Raw genomic sequence first — 18,411 nt, forward strand, 5'->3', positions numbered from 1 at the left:
AGCACAGCCATTGTCGGGCTGTGCCCTGTATCCCCACGTCGGCGAGGCGGTGGTCCAGAAGATCATGATCAACCATATTAAAGGCTGCTGACAAATCTAAAAGAATCAGCAGTCCCAACCTGCCTCGATCCAGTTGTCTACGGAGATCATCCGTTAGGGCGACTAGAGCCGTTTCGATCCCGAAACCAGGACGGAAACCGGACTGAAATGGATCTAAAGCCAATGTTTCCTCCAGAAACCTACCAAGCTGTTCAGCAACCGCTCTCTCAGTTACCTTACCCAGATACAGAAGATTCGAAACTGGGCGGTAATTTGATAGATCTAAAGAATCTAATGAAGTTTTCTTTAAGAGCGGACACACCACTGCTTCCTTCAGCTCCCCTGGGAATGTCCCTGTGCCAAGGGACAAATTTATAATTTTGACCAGGGGGATCTGTGTGACATCTGGGCACGCCTTAATCAGCCAAGACGAGCATGGATTAAGGAGGCAAGTGGTGAGCCTGCCAGCTTGGGGGAATCTATCCACATCAGCAGGGAGTATCCGATTGAAATGGTCCAATACTGGACCGAAAGACAGTTGAGGGGGCCTTCAGTTCTATTACTGTATCTAAATTGGCAGGGATGTCACGGCGGAGCAACAGGACTTTCTCCGCAAAAAAGCTTGCAAATGCCTCACAGCTATGAGTCGAATTTGTGCTTAAATTAGCCAATACAAATATGCTGAGAGTGGGGCATGTTGTGAAACTGGCACTCTGAGGATTACTTGAGTCAAAGAATAAATACAATTGAATATTCAAGCAGTTCATTTGTTTTTTAAAAATAGGATCTTTATTGAAAAGGTCAACAGAATCAATTGGCACAGCCCTTTGTAAGCAACGTGTTGATGATAGACTAAATTGTGATTAGTTAAACCAAATAAATCAAGCTTTCACTTTTAAATGCATGCATAGAAATACTTAGGAAACTTAAAGGTAAAGGGACCCCTGACAGTTAAATCCAGTCACAGACAACTCCGCAGACAGCTTCCGGCTCATGTGGCCAGCATGACTAAGCCGCTTCTAGCAAACCAGAGCAGTGCACAGAAATGCCATTTACCTTCCTGCCGGAGCGATACCTATTTATCTACTTGCACTTTGACATGCTTTTGAACTGCTAGGTTGGCAGGAGCAGGGACCGAACAATAGGAGCTCACCTCTCGCGGGGATTCAAACCGCCAAACTTATGATTGGCAAGCCCTAGGCTCTGTGGTTTAAAATCAGGGCACTTCCTGATTGTCATTATTTCCACAATGCAGAGTACTAACCACTATATGATCACGACTAGATTGTCATTATTTTCAGGTGTATCATGGGGCTGACAGGGAGAGCAGGTCAGAGAGGTAGACGCGAGGCTAACTTGCAGTTTGTTTCTTTATTAAGGAAATGAAACAGTACAAGGAAGCACATAAAGGCAAGTTGTCCCCCCCAAATAAGAGTCTATTAATTTTATTATGTATTTGCTTCACCTGGATTTTGGTCATGATGGTGTGTAGGCTGCCCTGTACATTGTTGTATCCGGAGGGGGCAGGGGGGTAGCTGTCCCCCCAAATCCATTCAAATCAATACAAGTCAATACAAATGTAAGGTTCCACCCCCCCTAACAAAAGCTTGCCCCCCCCACAAAAATCCTGGCTGTGCTTGTGCTCCTGTGTCTCTCAATGACTCGATTTTCAGCCTTCTATTCCATGCGTAGGTTACATCAAAATTATGGTAAAGTGATCTCGTAACAATGTAAGAAAGCCTGTTCAGAACTGGTCCCTTGGCTGTGGAATGCCATTGTCAGAGAAGCACACCATGTAATTGCTGTAATATCTTTCTTGAGCAAGACAAATAGCTTTTTATTTTCTTAGACCTTTTAAACTATGTACAGATAGGTAGCCGTGTTGGTCTGCCATAGTCAAAACAAAATAAGTAGCACCTTAAAGACCAACTAAGTTAGTTCTAGGTATGAGCGTTCGTGTGCATGCACACTTCTTCAGATACACAGTGTAAAACTATGTTTTACACTGGTTTTATACTGGTTCTACTACCCTGTAGATTTGATTTGATTTGATTTGATTTGATTTTATTTTATTTTATTTTATTTTATTTTATTTTATTATGAATTATTGCTACAAGTTCCCCACCTTTTAAATGGAGTTTCTTGTTTTAAAATAATTTGTGATTTTATAATGGTGTTGTATTGATTGTTTTTTGTGTTATTTTATTGCAATCTTGCTTGTTTTAATCCCTGTAAACCAGGGGTCAGCAAACTTTTTCAGCAGGGGGCTGGTCCACTGTCCCTCAGGCCTTGTGGGGGGCCGGACTATAAGGTTCATGTATGATTATATTGCAGCTCAAATCCAAGGCTGCAATCCTACACACACCCATTAAGACATTGGCTCAACTGCACAACCACTCCTTTAAAAATTGGTGGATGTTACTTCCAAGCACACCTTAATTCCAACTGCATCATATAATTTGGTGATGTAATTGTATGGATAGCTGCTTTGTTTGCTTATTTGCAAAGTAAAGCCTGATACTGATAACAGATTATAATGACTGCCTACCCAAGAAAATTTCACACCTCATATCTAAACTAGATAGAGTTCAGGGAATCACATGGCATGAGTGCTCTGTTGCATAATTTATAATAGCCTTAAGCTGGGAAGAAGTACACATCTTAATAGTTTCAAAACATACAGTGGTTGCATAATGATATGTTTTAAAAGAATGAAAGATTAATTGATAAGATAAAGCAGGTTGTTGCATCTAATGCTAGTCCTCCTAAGAGTAGAAATTAATGGATATGACAACGTTCTATTAATTTCAGTGGGATACAACCCAATGCATTGACTGCCATGAAAGGTGGTGGACTCTCCTTGGAGATTTTAGAGCAGAAATTGGATGACCATTTGACATGGCTGATTTAGCTGAGATTCCTGCATTGCAGGGGTTGGACTAGATGACACTTGGGGTTCCTTCCAACTATACAATTCTATGATGATGATGATGATGATGATGATGATGATGATATTTTATCTATACCCCACTTTTTTCCCTGATAGGACTCAAGGTGGCTTAGAAATTAAAATAAGAACCACTAAAACACACAAAAGGCCCATAAGGGCATCTCCTGAAAAATCTCAAAATCCAGGCAGTTTCATATGAGGGAATACAGTCTTTCAGATAGCTTGGACCTAAAGCTGTACAGTCATACCTCAGGTTACAGACGCTTCAGGTTGCGTTTTTTTGGGTTACGGACCGCCGAAACCCGGAAGTACTGGAATGGGTTACTTCAGGGTTTCGGCGGCCATGCGTGTGCAGAAGCACTAAATCACGCTTTGCGCAAGCGCAGAAGCACCAAATTGCAACCAGCGCATGCACAGATGCGCCGCTGCGGGTTGCGAACGCTGTGGGTTGCAAACGAGCATCCCGCACGGATCACGTTAGCAACCCAAGCGTCCACTGTATAGGGCTTTAAAGTTCATATCCAGCACTTTGAGTTGCACCTGGAAACATAGCGGCAGCCAGTGATCTGTTCTAGCAAGGGAATGTCTGTTCCCCATAACCAGCCCTGGTCAACAATCTGGCTGCAGTTTTCTTTAGCTAGCTGAAGTTTCTGAACACTATTCAAAGGCAGCCCCAGGTAGAGCATATTGCAGTAATTCAAAAGGGATGTAACTAAGGCATGTTGTCACTGTGGCCAAATCAGACGTCTCAATTATTGATGACAGATACTGGTTTAGAACTGAGACAGCTTCCTTAGGTGGAAAGGAGAAACAGAATTGTAGAGTTGGAAGGGACTCCCGAGGGTCATATAGTCCAAGTCCCTGCAATGCAGGAATCTCAACTACAGCATCCATGACAGAGGGTGGGTGTCATCACCTTAACCCTGAAACTCTGGACAACTCCTCCAGAGGTTTCATGTACATGTTAAATAGGATGGGGGACAGAATAGAACTTTGAGGGACCCCACAGGCCAACAGCTAAGGCATCAAACAGGAGTTCTCCAGCACCACCTTCTGGGTTCGTCCCTCCAGGAAGAAACAGTCACTGTAAAACAGTGCCTCCAAGTCCCATATCAGCAAGTCTGCCCAGAAGCATACCACCAAGGAAACCCACCAAGAGGTCCAGCAGAACCAACAGGGACAAACACACCATGTCTCATTCCTGGCATAAGTCATCCACCAGAACATCCAAAGCAGACAGACTAGTTCTCTTTGTGATATTTGTCAAATCGTTCTAAGAGGGCTCTTAATATATTTCCTGGTCTCTTTTGGTATCTGTTTCGAATATTTTCAAGGGCAATCTTTGTCTGTCAAAAGAAAAGACATGAAATTATATTCAGTATTTGGAAGAATGGTATTCACAAGTAGCAATATCATTACAGTTGTACTTTGGATCCCGGATGCCTTGTGACTCGAATGTTGTGGCTCCCAAAAGCCGCAAACCTGGAAATGAGTGTTCTGGTTTGCGAATATTCTTTGGAACCCAAACATCCAATGGGGCTCCCATGGCTTCCGCTTGAGTGCAGGAAGCGCCTGCAGCCAATCGGAAGCTGTACCTTGGTTGTCGAACGTTTTCAGAAGTTGAACAGACTTCTGGAATGGATTCCATTCGACAACCAAGGTACGACTGTAATGGAAAAGTAAGATTTTTTCTGCATAAGAACAAAAAATAAAATCACCTTCATCTGCAGAAGCATCGGCAGTATCCGCTTAAGTTGGAGTAGACCCAATAAAAATTGATGGACTCTGAGTATTACTTAAATGCAATTGACTTCTGTAGTAATGAAGTATGTTTGTTCAGTGGGCACTATGCTGTGCACACACACAAGTGTATATGCAACCCAATACAGTGGTACCTGGGGTTAAGAACTTAATTCATTCTGGAGATCCGTTCTTAACCTGAAACTGTTCTTAACCTGAAGCATCACTTTTAGCTAATGGGGCCTCCTGCTGCTGGCATGTCGCCTGAGCACGATTTCTGTTCTCATCCTGAAGCTGAGTTCTTAACCCGAGGTACTATTTCTGGGTTAGCGGAGTCTGTAACCTGAAGTGTCTGTAACCTGAAGCATCTGTAACTCAAGGTACCACTGTATGTATGTGTGCCATACTTTACAGTGCAATGTCATTTTTCTTCTACAGGAGTGGGGATCCTCTAGCCTGCAGGCCAATCTTGGCCATGAGGGGGTCCAGTTTGCCCATGGGTGATGTCAGCTGACTGGCAAGGGTTCAATCCTGCTGGATGCCATCTCACCAACATGCTTTCTGCAGGGAATGAGCTGATGAAGCAGGCCCCTCCTTTTCACCCTGCAGGTCAACTTTGGCAGGTGGGCAAGACTCTTCACCTATCAGTCACCTGCTGTCATCATCATGTAACCCTACCCACCTGTGCAAGTTGTCCCAATGGTTGGGGAAAATAATGATCTGGTTCCCCAGAAGCGGCAAATAGATTTGCATATGAAATTGTTATTTGTAAAGCAGTCCTGAGGAGCACGATCTCTGTCTAAGCAGAAATGTAGCTAAAAGTTCTGTAATTACAGATTGTGGGTCCATTTAGTCAGTTATAGAACTCTTTGGGTTAGCTAGCTTTTGCTTAGTGTCAATAACTTAAATAAAAAAGAGAGGCTGAATGACAAACATGCATAAAATACGTAAAATGAATATCAGGTTTTGGTCTTATATAAGCAGTAACTTCATTTGCAGAAAATGATTCAAAACTGAATTGTGGTTTGCACAAGAAACCAATATATGTGGACAGTTTTTTGAGTGTAGAGGTAACTTACTTTTTCAGCCAGCTCCTTAGCAGTGATATCCGGATCATATGGGATGGGTTCTCCAATATATGTGCGGAATTTGACTGGAAACCCTCCATAAATGGGAAGGATAAATATCCGAGTCTTCTCATACAGCCACTTCAGTAGTGCTGCATTTGAAAGAGAAGAATATTTTGAGAGAGAAAATGAGTTCCCACAGATGTGGAAATCTTTATGTACCGTATTTTTCGCCCTATAGGACGCAATTTTTCCCCTCCAAAAATGAAGGGGAAATGTGTGTGCGTCCTATGGGGTGAATACAGGCTTCAGGAAGCTCTGCACAACCTTCCAGAGCCTGGCACGAAGCCAGGCCGGGCTCCCGAGGGTTGCGCAGAGCTGCCTGCACTCCTGGGCTCTGCGCAGCTCCGCGCAACCCTCCAAAGCCCGGCGCAGCTCCGGCATCGCTCTGGCTCCCGTTCTGGGGCTGGGGTCGGGGGAAGCTCGGGCTTCCCCCACCCCAGCCCCGCGCCTGTGGGGGGGAATAATTCCCCCCTTTATTCCCCCCCCCCAAATCTAGGTGCGTCCTATGGGCCAGTGTGTCCTATAGGGCGAAAAATACGGTATATAAGCCACTTTGCCAAACCACGCCTTAGCCCAAACATGCAGGCTTCTCACTGCAGCTTTGATCTTTTAACTTAGTGTGTGGCATCAGCTAAACCGAGGTTTGGCTTAGCGAGCAGTCTGAGTCTGGGGTTGAGGATATGCCTTCTCCTTAACCATGACCTGTAGCCAATATTTGTTATTGGCTACAGATTGTGATTAAGAAGGAGATCGCTTAACCACGGTCCTAGGTTCAGCCGGCACCCTAAGCCACACAGTGTCTTAGGGGCCACATCACACAGAACTAAGCAAATACAACCTCTAAGCTCAGCTCTACCATTAGGCCGAGTAATGCAGTTGCACTTTCACCATTCTCATCCTCATGAACTAGTGCCCTAACAATGGCAATCTTGCCTAGTTGCTTCCTTCCAATGTGCCACTGGCAGTGCTATTGGAAACGGCTCCTGACTAAGCAAGCAAGCAAGCAAGCACACATGTAGCCAGCTCAGGCCATACACTCCAGTAAACACTGTGCATGTATCACCTTGCTCATGAAACACCTGCAGATGTCACAGTGCAGCTCTGTGAGTGGGCAGAATTCAGGCACCATGCAGAGCTGCAGATGAGTGTTGACAAGGGGTTCAGGATGCAGCTGTGTACACCTGCAGCCAGCCCAGGAACCTCTAAACTAAGTCACTTTGGGTTGCCCTGAGCAAGATAAAACTACCAACAAAATAAATAAATAATAATAAGCTACTCTGATGTCCTCAGGTGCAGTGGAGGACACACCAGGTAAGATTTGACTGACAGTCCAGTAGGATTCTGAACAAGACCAAAGGGATGGAATCATAATCTTGCCTCTTGCTTCAGCTAGCAAAGTGCCTTGGGTCAGCCCTGGCAATCTCCACTGACCAAAAGCGATCCTGAACGCTTGTCATCGGTTGCTGTGTGTCAGCTGCTAGCTACTTCAGCTTACCACCGATTCATGATGGACAGTAAGCATTGTCCTAGGTGGTCTTTAGAGTGAACCTATTCAAACTCTACTTCCTAATGAAACTCAGAAGCAGCATACATCAGATATACATAGATTTCATGAATGGGATATGTTGCCAATTCATGAGGACGATAAAGTACATTGCAGAAGTTACATTAAGAAGTCAATGTAAGAAGTTACAATGTAAGAAGTTACATTGACAATGATATATAGAAAGGAACATAAAAAGTGAAGCTCACATATTTTCCCATATGTTCTGTATCCTTCTCGAAGATTTTGTGTAAACATAGGAATGATGGGCTTTCAAAAAAGGAAAGGAAAGATAAAAATTAAAAATTTTAACTGGCTCCTAGACTTTTTAAATTTTAAAATTATAAGACCATCCCCAGCCCTGCTGGCCCAGAAAAAGTATTCTCAACATATTTTTGACTGCAAGAAGCCCAGTTTTAGGCTTTGGCAGTGATAAATCCATGAAAATAAGTGCTCAGAAACTGAACAGTTGGCAAAAAGTTGGCAAAAACTTTTTGGCAATAAGAACCACATATTGTGTATCTTAAAAAAACCCTGTCAACAAAATATTAAGTTTTTAAAAAAACCCAGTACAACTTAATTGAACACTTTATCTTTGTAGTGGCAACAATGTGTTAAAGCCCAGCTGTAAAAACACTTTTTGCTACTATTTAGAAATGAATGGTGAACTCACTGCTCACTGGAAGCCAACCATGTATTTCAGTCTCCATGTCTGTAAAATTTGTGCCATATTTCTTCAGTACAAGTGTGTTTTAATACCAACTGACTGCACGCAATCAACAATACTGTAGGCAATGTATAATTAGTACTACAAATAGTCTACTTACCACTTTGGCTTGTAAAGCCACTTGTGCAAAACCTGTACGTTTACCCCACACCAGGTTGTAGTTCTCATCACTAAAGTTTCCTTCTCTAAGTCCACCAGGTGCAATCCCCAATAAATGGCCCTTCTTCAGAATTTTCACACATTCATCTTTATTGCCTTTTAGGCAAAAAAATAAATCAAGAAGTGGTCTGATACCTGAGAAATACACCCAAAAATCACATTTTTATCAGTATTATTTATAGTATAGATAGATATTATACAGTTTCCAGTGATGTGGCCCCAATTAAGTCTGCTTGGCAGTCTTTCAAAGTAAGATAATTAGGATGTATAGACTTTGTAGACATTTATTCCATTCTCTCAAGTTTTCTGAAAAGTCAAAACAGGGAAGGTATAGCCCTATGGTAGGCAATCTTTCTGACGTATATTGTTTAACTGAAATATAAGTATGAGAGAGTAACACTCTGGTACATGCTACAATGCAAATGTATCCACCCATTTCTTACACTGTAATCCTATACAACTATACTCAGCACATGTAATGGCACATGTATCTAAATAAGCGTTGTATGTGTCCAGAACAGCAAGGTTATACATTGTTGCCCTACAAAGTCAAAATGCTACCAGCCACCACCGGGTCTAACAGTGGAACCTTGGTTCTTGAGCATCTTGGAAGCCGAATGATTTGGAACCTGAACGCCAAAAACCCAGAAGTGAATGCTTCCATTTTTGAACGTGCCTCGGAAGTCGAACGGATTCTGAGATAAGTTTCTCCATTTTCTCAATGGAATTTGCCAACCGCCCATTGCACCTTGGTTGTCGAACGTTTCGGAAGTTGAATGGTCTTCCGGAATGTATTACATTCGACAACCAAGGTACCACTGTATTTGCGAATTAGAGTTGACCATTGTCTGCCCTAACAACACTTTATTGTATCCTTTCAGTGGAAGCTCATACTTTGGATTTGGAAGTTTTCTAGGGCGGAAATGATATTACAGAGTCAACAGATAGATATTCTTTATGACGCATCACAGTATTAGAGTCATTTTCAATATTCTAATTCTAAATATAAAGTAAAAGTATTTTACCTGGTAGTAGATACAACCCATTATCAGCTAAACTGTAGATGTGTCTTCCAGTCAGTGTATATAATCTAGCTACAAAGAGCATATAATCCAAAACAAAAGCTCCATGATAATAAACAATTACCGCTGGTCCTTCTGGTATATGCTCTATGCCAATAACTTCATAACCTGAAAAGAGCACAAAATGCAACAGATTACTATTGCTGTCATACATGTTACATAATGATTAGAGGAAAACAATTAGCAACTTGTCCCAGGGGATTCGTGGAGGAAAAATAGAGGCCACTAGCCACCTAGAAAAATGTTTCTGCCATCACACTTCTTCACTGCCTTTGCTACAATCCCTGCCACATCTCCAAAATGTCCACCAATTTTGCCACATGTGAATGATATTGCAAAATGAAGTTAAGTGGGGGTTTTGGTGCAGCTTTAAGAAGAACTGAGTTTTAGGATCAGATTATATGGCTCATCTTTTCATATGCTATGTTGTCCTGCAGCTCTTTCTATGTGATGGCCCCAGGTTTGTTACCTACAACACCTTTACTGAAAATCAGATTCCCTTCTTTCATGATATTCCCTGAAATGTTTAGGGCTGAGCAGCCTTGCAGCAGTCTGCCTGTGTGCTGAGATATTTGTCAAGGAAGCCTCCTTCCACCAGAAGAAGCTGAAGCAAATGGAAACTTCAGAGAGTACCTTTACTTGTGGAATACCCTTATCAGGAAGGTTCATCTGCCCCCCCCCCCCGTTTATTGTAATTTAATCACAGGTATGGACTTATTCATTTTGTCAGGCTTATAAAAACCTTTTCAACTGAGGTTTCTTTTTCTGCTGATGATATTGACCCCAGAGTTCCTGGTTGCACAGTGACAATATTCATGCTTTTGCTTCAGATCTTAATCCTGAAGCTTAGTTTTCTGAAGTGAAGTGGTTTATAGCATTCAGTGGTTACTTGTGCCTGTTTGAACTGCTAAGGCAGAAGGCAGAGAGGTCAAGAGTGCCCCTATGCTATATGGTAACGCTGGGGCTAAGAAAGAAGAAGCTGGCAGCTTGTGCCACCCTCTGGACTAGATATAAGTAAGAAGGTAGGAAAATGTGGGCTGGCTGATGGCATACTAAGGCTGCTGGGACAGAGCCTCATTTGGTGTAAAGGACAAACCTGCACTGATAACATTGTCACTATTGTAATTTACGGAAATACTTGCTTACCATGCCATATCTTTCCAATTATATCCAAAGCACCTGTAAGCCGCCTTCTTGGTGTGACCCATGCTTCGGTAGAAGTGTCTTGAACTATGTTATTCATTTTCTTGTAAATATAGAGAAGAAAGCTAATAATGTACATCATACAAAACATGGAGATATATATTGCCTGTGACAGCATTAAAAGCATTAATAGCAGTCCGAAAATGTAACCCACGTAGCTTGCATTTTCTCCCAGGTATCCGAAACCAATCCAGTTTTTCAGCACGTGAGTAAACCAAGCCACATTTTCTTGCCCTGAAACATCTGATGTGATAGCAATAATTTCATCCACTGTAATGAAATAAATAAAAACAAATGATTATTTTTACTCCAAAGTGATGTTGCTTCTTCACTTTTCTCGTAGAAAAACAGAAGACAGTTTATCACTCTGAACTGTCATCCCACAGGCTGCATTAATTTTTACACAGAATTCTATGCTATTTAACCCTGTTCCCCTTTCGCAAAAAAAAAAAAAACCAAAACACCTTTCTAAAACAATTTCATACAAAGTTGTTTATAGACAATAATATAAGTTAGCTGATTTTAATTGTGGGCTAGAATGTACCTGAAATGCTTTCTGCTGCTCCAGAACCTGCTCAATTATAGCTGATCTTTACAGTCAAAACTGCAATGTATTTGCTGGGGGCGGCGGGGGGGGGGGGGAGAGACACCCCCCCCGATTGTACCAGAATACAAAGAGTCAAACGAGAAATGGCTCTTTCTGAAATTTAACAATCTAATTGGCTTAAGCTGCAATCCTAAACAGACATACTGGGGTATTAAGTTTCACTTTGTTCTGGAGTGATTTAACAACTTGTGAGTTGCTGCGTCGTTAAACTTCAAAGGATAAACTTGGGCAACAGCCCGGATTGGAAGATTGCAATGAAGTCAGGAAAAGCTGCGCTGGTAAATAGACAGTTGAAAAAATATATATTTACAAATAAAGCTGTATTCGGTGGATGAAAGGACATATGATTTTTTGACATGATTGGGAATCGCATAGCCAGGAATGGAGAACTTTAAAGCGTTAAGACCAGAAGGCAGAAAATATGAAAACAACAAGAAGAGGCAGGACTAAAGATTTGGAGATATGCTTCAGAGGTCCAGACTATGGGGAGCCCGGAAAAATTAATAATTACAATTTGGATTACAATTTGGTCCTTTTTAAATTTCAGTTTCTTGTTTTTAATTGAATTATGATGTGGATATGTTGATTGGCTGTTTTTATTGGAAAATCATTAAAAAGGATTAAAAAAGGATTTTCCTTCATTGGCAGGTTTCGCCTTTCCCGTAGCAAAACGTCACAACTTTGGCGGTATCAGGCCTTGGGTGGAATCCTTTAGTCCATCTTCCTCTTTGCGGCGGCGATACCAGGGTTCCCCGTTAAAGGGGTTTCTGTAGGGAGGCTTTGACCGTACGCCGAAAGGTCGTCATTGCTCTCCCCTGCGGCGGCGGCGTAACGGGGGCGGCTATCTCTGCTTGAACATATGTTCTCCAGAGCCACACACTGGATAACCCTGTAGCTCCCTAGGTCCCCGGCTGGGGACTGGGGAGGGAGAACGCCCAATGCCTGAGCCAAGGTCTACCCACATTTAAAATTTAATAAAGTTGTGGCCAATTTAATCCCATAGCACGTTGTCTAGAGTCGTTATTCCACATGACAGGGGGGGGGCACTCAGGATCTGGGGACTCCACCTGTCCACGCAAAGGATTTACAAATATACAGTGGTACCTCAGGTTAAGTACTTAATTCGTTCCAGAGGTTCGTTCTTAACCTGAAACTGTTCTTAACCTGAAGCACCACTTTCGCTAATGGGGCCTCCTGCTGCCGCCGAAGCACAATTTCTGTTCTCATCCTGAAGTTCTTAACCCGAGGTACTCTTTCTGGGTTAGTGGAATCTGTAACCTGAAGCGTCTGTAACCTGAAGCATATGTAACCCGAGGTATCACTGTAATTAGGAAAAAATTGTATAGAGTATGGAATAAATACAAAAATCTCTTAGAGGCAAAAACACCACTTTGGCTCTCACCATTGGAAGCCATAGTGGTAAATAAAAAGAATATGATAGAAGGTTGGACAACTTATAGAAATTTCTTAAAACAGGAGGGAGGGGAGTATCAATTAAAAGAATTTAAGGATTTATCAGGAAAATTAACAACATGGTGTCAGGGACTTTGCAGAGGAGGAATGGTGGAGACTGCCTCCCCAGCCTGACCTTTCCAGGGAGGAGGAAGAGGAAGACAATTTAGATTTACAAGAGGGGTTTGAGGAAGGTCACAGCTCAGAGGCAGATGAGGGAGAAAGTTGGGAAATAAAGGGAGAGGTGGTGGAGGAGGAAACAGTAGGGGGGCAACAGCTGACGGACACACTGTCTTTAGAAAACATTCCAGACCCCCCTGTCTCAGAACCCAGCGAGCCTTGAAAGTAGGAGAGCAAAGAGCTCAAAGACATAGGGCACGAAGCAGCACACATAGAAATGATGAATGAGGAAGTGGGAGAGACGGAGGGGTGTGTGGAGATTCATTCAGGACAATGCCATTATCAAGATGCTCAGTTCTATAGCCTCACTCTGTAAATAATGAATAAAAAGAGGGTGATAAGAAACATTCCCTTGTCTTTGGACGTTCCTGGGCAACAAGCCAGGAGTTGATGATTGCTTCCTGATAAATGGACACAATATCATCAATTCAATGAAGTATTTAAGAAAGATAGGATATGATGCAACTGGTCTGGGAAAATTACTGAGCAGACGCTTAGACTTGATTTCATCGGAAGTGAGTGAAGATGGCGGCTGCCAGCAGCGAAAAGACCTTTGGATTGATTTGGCAGAAACACCAGCGTGTGAGGAGATGCTGCAAAATTTTAGAGGGGAATCCTAGACATAAAATCCACACAGAAACACATCATTGCTTGTTTTAACTCACTTGTGGGAACAACTCAGAGGCTGTGAAAGAAGGAAGGTTAACAACAGAAAGAATTAGAGGAACCATTGGAAGTGACTATGAAAAGCAGTAGAAGTATGAGATAGAACCCTCCGAACTTGAAGCATGGGAAGTCCTATTAAAAATTTATAATTTGGCAGAATATTCAGATTATTTGATATGTATATGTATAATTTGGAATATTTAATGTGATTTGATTGGATGGTTAAAGTGGAAAATTGAATAAAAATGATATTTTTTTTTAAAAAAAGCTTACTGGGAAATGATATATAATGAATTAAATAAGATGTTTAAAATAACATTTGTAAGAAAACCAGAAGTTTTCATTTTGGGAATTATAGGGACAAAACTACCCAAACTGTATAGAAATTTATTCATGCATGCGACTACAGCAGCAAGAATGTTACTTGCCTAAAAATGGAAAGAAGAAGTTCCAATGAAAGAAAAATGGGTACAAAAATTTATGGAATAATCAGAAATGGCGAAACTTAATAGAAAAATAAGAAATCAAGTAAGAAACTTTTTATAAAGGAATAGAAATGGTTTATTGAATATTTACAAATAAACGGTAAACAGATTAGAATACTGGAAGGATTATTGCGATAACTTGCAGTTTTATAAGAGTATATATTTAAAATAGATGAATATATGAGTAAGTTACGTTAATTTGGAATATGCAGAGAAAATACAAAATAAATTTAAGGAGCCACAGAACGAGGGGGAAGGAAGTCGAGTTTCGAAATGTTAAAATGATTGTAAAATTATTGAAATATATAAAATTGAAAATCATAAAAAACTGATTTGACCCTCTTAAACAACAAACCCTCTTCCTCCCCAAATCAGATTTTTTTTGCGATACAGAAAGTGACAGGGAAGTGCACTGGACGTGTGGGAAAGCAATTGCTTGACACAACATAATATAACCTCCCTGCAAACAAATCGGGATGAAGGCCCAATGAACAGGTCATCTGTAAATGCCCTCATACTTACTTGAAAATCTGACTGTCACTTGCCTACGTCTCACTTGGAAAGCAGCACCAATTCCTTCTGAACTTGTCACATTGGTTTTCTCACCTAACTGCTGTCCACATAGTGAGACTTCCTGCATGCAAGGGTGGAAATAACCTTGGTGGGTTGTGTCACCCCATTTCAAAACCACACCAGCTTAATTGGAGGTGTGAATGTACCTATTCTTTAAGCTAGCACAGCAACCTCGGGACACATTTTCTTACATGTCACTGCATTGTGAAATGATGGGTTACAGCAGTAGCAGACAGTGTGGTGGGGCACTACTGCTCACCTGACCTCTGACTGGTCACATTCCTGCTGTTTAACCGGAGGTACAGGGGGAAGGGCAAGTTGGGAATGAGGTCAGCATGGTATAAACATACAAAGCAGGAGCATTGGATTGGCTCCATCAATGTCTTTGAAACATACCCACCTTGCCAACATCTTCCCTACTCTACAGATAAGTAGCAGTGATGTGATGTACCAGAGGTCAGGTGAGTGGTGCTCCCCACAAAACTCTCAGTTACTGGGTTACAGAAAGTAAGACCCCCCTGCCCCTTGATTTGTATCTTTGCTTTATTAATAAGTCTTAACATTTATCCACTAAGTGCACCTTTATAAACTGCCATGAGTGAACAGGAGAAGACATTAAGTAGATTTTAAATAGCTCCATTCATTTCAGCCACTCTGGGCAGCTTCCAACAAACTATTAAAATACAGTAATGCATCAAACATTAAAAGCTTCCCTAAACGGGCTGCCTTCAGATGTCTTCTAAAGGGCAAGCAGCACCCAAAATGCCTTCTGATCTGATCTGGAGGGCTACTATAAAAGAATGCATATAAATCAACCTAATAAATTCATGGAAAAATGGGTAATCTTTAGAATGCATTGAAACAAGAAGTAATGATTATGTTCAACATTATGCCACTTTCAATTTGTTGTAATGCTATCAGTACAGTGGTGCCTCGCAAGATGAAAATAATCCGTTCTGCAAGTCTCTTCGTCTTGCGTTTTTTTTGTCTTGCGAAGCATCCCTATTAGCGGCTTAGCGAATTAGCGCTATTAGCGGCTATTAGCGGCTATTAGCGGCTATTAGCGGCTTAGCGGCTTAGAAAAGGGGGGGGAGCGAAAAAAGTCGCAAGACTCGCAAGACGTTTTCGTCTTGCGAAGCAAGCCCATAGGGAAATTCGTCTTACGAAGCGTCTTGAAAAATGTAAAACTCTTTCGTCTATCGGGTTTTTCGTCTTGCGAGGCATTCGTCTTGCGGGGCACCACTGTATTTGTAGACTTGTATTTATTTACCTTATTTGTTAGAATCTGTTGTTTTGCTATCTTAATTATTTAAAAAACTAGGTGCATTAGTGCAGAAAAGTTAACATTGAATCTGGGTTAGTTATTTACACAAGAGAGGTTTAGCAATTTCACTAGGCGTTGGGACAACTTAAATTATGGAATCTTAAATTAAGGAAGCCTTGTTCTAAGAATTTAGTAATAGAATCTGAGGCAGATGAAGAAAGAATTTATTGGGTCATACTCACCTTATCTCCTCCTCCCTTTCAAAATATCCACACCAAAAAGCATTATGGCTATAAATACCCAGCAAAGGGGGGGGGGATAGGGAGATTATATAGATATATAGCAGCAACCTTTCTAAAACATTTATCTTTTTCCTGCAAGTTTCATTTAAGGACTCTGGGATAGCTCCTTCTGAATGTGAAAAGCAAGAAGCATTGGATGTTTCCCTTCAGTTTGGGTCAAGTGGACTGCATCCAGGACTCTGAAACAGAGAGGGAAAGGAAAACAAAGGAGCCCTGAGACTTTTACACAAGTAGAGTCTGGTCTTACAGTCAGAAACTGAGCATTAGGTAGGGTCACTTTAAATATAAACTGAAATGAATTTCTCATTCATCCCTGAAACACGGCTCATATCCAGACTTCCTTTTGCACTGCGCTTTACAAGCATAGGTCTGTGCTTTCTGGGTCCGGGTCTGAATGGTTCCCCACCCCACCCACAGATTGTGGTTTGTCCCTCCCCCCAGTCACTGCTGAAGCAGCTGCTTCAATAGATTGCTTCCTAAAGTTGTTTCAACATCTCTCCTCACCATGATCCTTAATTGGTGTGTGTGTGTTACATTTTTATTTTCAATTTGCACAATTTTATTTTAGTGAAATAAAGCAGATGAGAGCTTTTTAAAAATGTAGACTCAGTGCAATTTTGCAATAACACCCCCACCCCAATGTCACAACTATGCTACTAAAATTCCAAAGAATGGTCTGAAGGCACAAGGCCACCATTTGGTGGGACCAACATCCATCAAAGCATCACTGCGCACCTTAGGACACCACCACTTCAAAAGGGAAAGAAGTGGGCCAACCTCGGGGCCGCTAGGGGCGCCTTGGAAGATGGCCGACAATACCATCTCTCCGGCTCACACGAGGTAATATAGGGGCTGATTATGGGAGTACATCAGCCTCCCCGATTCTTCCCAGGGGATGGGAAGATGCAGCCTCGTCCGCGGTTGCCCATTGTAATGGTTCTAGGGGTTGCTCGTGCGTAAACCGGTGCAACACCTGGCTGGGTTGCCTGAGTTTTCTGTCTGGACACCCACTCACCCATGGCTGTCTCAATCGCTGGCAGAATCCATCAGTGGGCGTTTCTTGAACTTCTTCCAGCAAAGAAGCTCTTTGACACCTAGTCTCCTCCTACTCTCCCTGCGCGGAAGCCTTCTGCGCAAGGAGGGTGTGGGCAGCGGAGGACCCGTACTCTCCCCGCTGGTCCCTGGCAAGGAGTCATGGGACCGCCTCACCGATTCCCCCATCTGCCCCCCTTCTCACTGGTGCTACGCTGATTCTCTTCCCCAGTTGATGGGCTGCCTCTCCCCATCCCGGGACGCTCTCTGGGACCCCTCCGGAGCCCACTCTCTCCCTCCGGCCCTGATTGCAGTTCCCTGACACCCATATATCACCCACGAGTTCGAAAGAAGGAGGGGGTGGGGGCACTGGATGGAAAGCCCTCGAGTGAGCTTTGGATCTCTCTGACGCTGCTTCTAAGAGCGACGCTAGTTGCATTACTTAAGATTAACAATTGTATTTAAAAAGTAAATGCACATGTTTTGAGCCAAGGAAAGGGTATTTTAGCTGCTAATTAATCCAGCCACTGAGAAGTCAAGAGTGACGGGAATGGACTGAACAGAAGATTACCTCTAAGAATCACAGCTATGTCGGTATGCTGAAACGGAACGGAAAGGGGGGGGAAGCTTCTTCTTTTATTTATGATACTGCCTAACAACCCCTCCCCTAGAAGAACCATCACACGACTGACAGCAAGTGAGAATGGAAAATAACTGTGTGGAATAAACTGTGTGGAAATAAAAATATTAATTAAAGGCTTTGCTTTTTGGAAGATATGGAAAGAAAATGAAAGGCTATCCGGTGACGCAGTCCTTAATCGGGATCCGCCATTATGAGACAGACTAAGTTGTGAGATTGATAGTCAGAGGGGGAGGTGAGCCATTGCTTTGTTATTATGTTTGGATCGTGTGTTTGAATTGGCAAACCCTCCACTGGAAAGACTGATTTATGGTGCAACTGCTCTGGGAAAATTAATGAGCAGACGCTTAGACTTTATTACATTGGAACAGACTAAAATGGTGCCTGCTGCTCGAGCAGGACTGTTGGATCAGCGTGTTGTGATTTAAGGAGAGCCTTACAAAGTTCACACAGAAAAATAACAATGTTTGGTTTAGTTCGCCTGCGGAAACAACTCAGAGGTTATTAAGAAGAAAAATGATAACAACAAGAAGACCGGAAGATGGGATTTGTGAACATCAAAAGCAGCAGAAATATGAGATGACTGGACCCTTACTGAGCTCGAAACATGGGAACCCCCAACAAAATTTAAAATTTG

The 18,411-nt window shown here is 42.3% G+C and overlaps 2 protein-coding genes across 3 annotated transcripts in view; both read right to left on the minus strand.

Moving 5' to 3' along the window:
- The window catches only part of LOC309348859 (DGAT1/2-independent enzyme synthesizing storage lipids-like), a 42,769-nt gene that overhangs the window by 16,590 nt on the left and 7,768 nt on the right, over positions 1-18,411 (minus strand). The window lies entirely within an intron of this gene.
- On the minus strand, positions 2,119-15,200 carry LOC309348804 (DGAT1/2-independent enzyme synthesizing storage lipids-like). 2 transcript variants are annotated; one of them, XM_081874566.1, is made up of 7 exons: positions 14,486-15,200; positions 10,517-10,843; positions 9,314-9,478; positions 8,230-8,423; positions 7,612-7,672; positions 5,809-5,948; positions 2,119-4,335 (listed from the first exon to the last, which is right to left on the minus strand). In XM_081874566.1, exons 1-7 carry the CDS (start codon positions 14,601-14,603, stop codon positions 4,231-4,233), a joined length of 1,110 nt encoding a protein of 369 aa, XP_081730692.1. In that variant the 5' UTR covers positions 14,604-15,200; the 3' UTR covers positions 2,119-4,230. The 2 variants fall into 2 exon arrangements, with proteins under 2 accessions (XP_081730692.1, XP_081730693.1); XM_081874567.1 differs by lacking the exon at positions 14,486-15,200 and adding an exon at positions 11,118-11,802 and having other exon boundaries at positions 2,120-4,335.

Source organism: Podarcis erhardii (assembly GCF_964252035.2).
Source record: "Podarcis erhardii genome assembly, chromosome: 8".
NCBI classification, from domain to species: Eukaryota; Metazoa; Chordata; class Lepidosauria; order Squamata; family Lacertidae; genus Podarcis; species Podarcis erhardii.

Coding starts and splice junctions, on each gene's coding strand:
- LOC309348804 (XM_081874566.1), bottom strand. CDS start 14,603: ATGCAGGAAGTCTCACTATGTGGACAGCAGTTAGGTGAGAAAACCAAT. Junction 7,673..8,229: donor TGGCTTTACAAGCCAAAGTG/GTAAGTAGACTA, acceptor CTTTTTTGAAAG/CCCATCATTCCTATGTTTAC. Junction 5,949..7,611: donor CAGAACATATGGGAAAATAT/GTGAGCTTCACT, acceptor TTTCAAATGCAG/CACTACTGAAGTGGCTGTAT.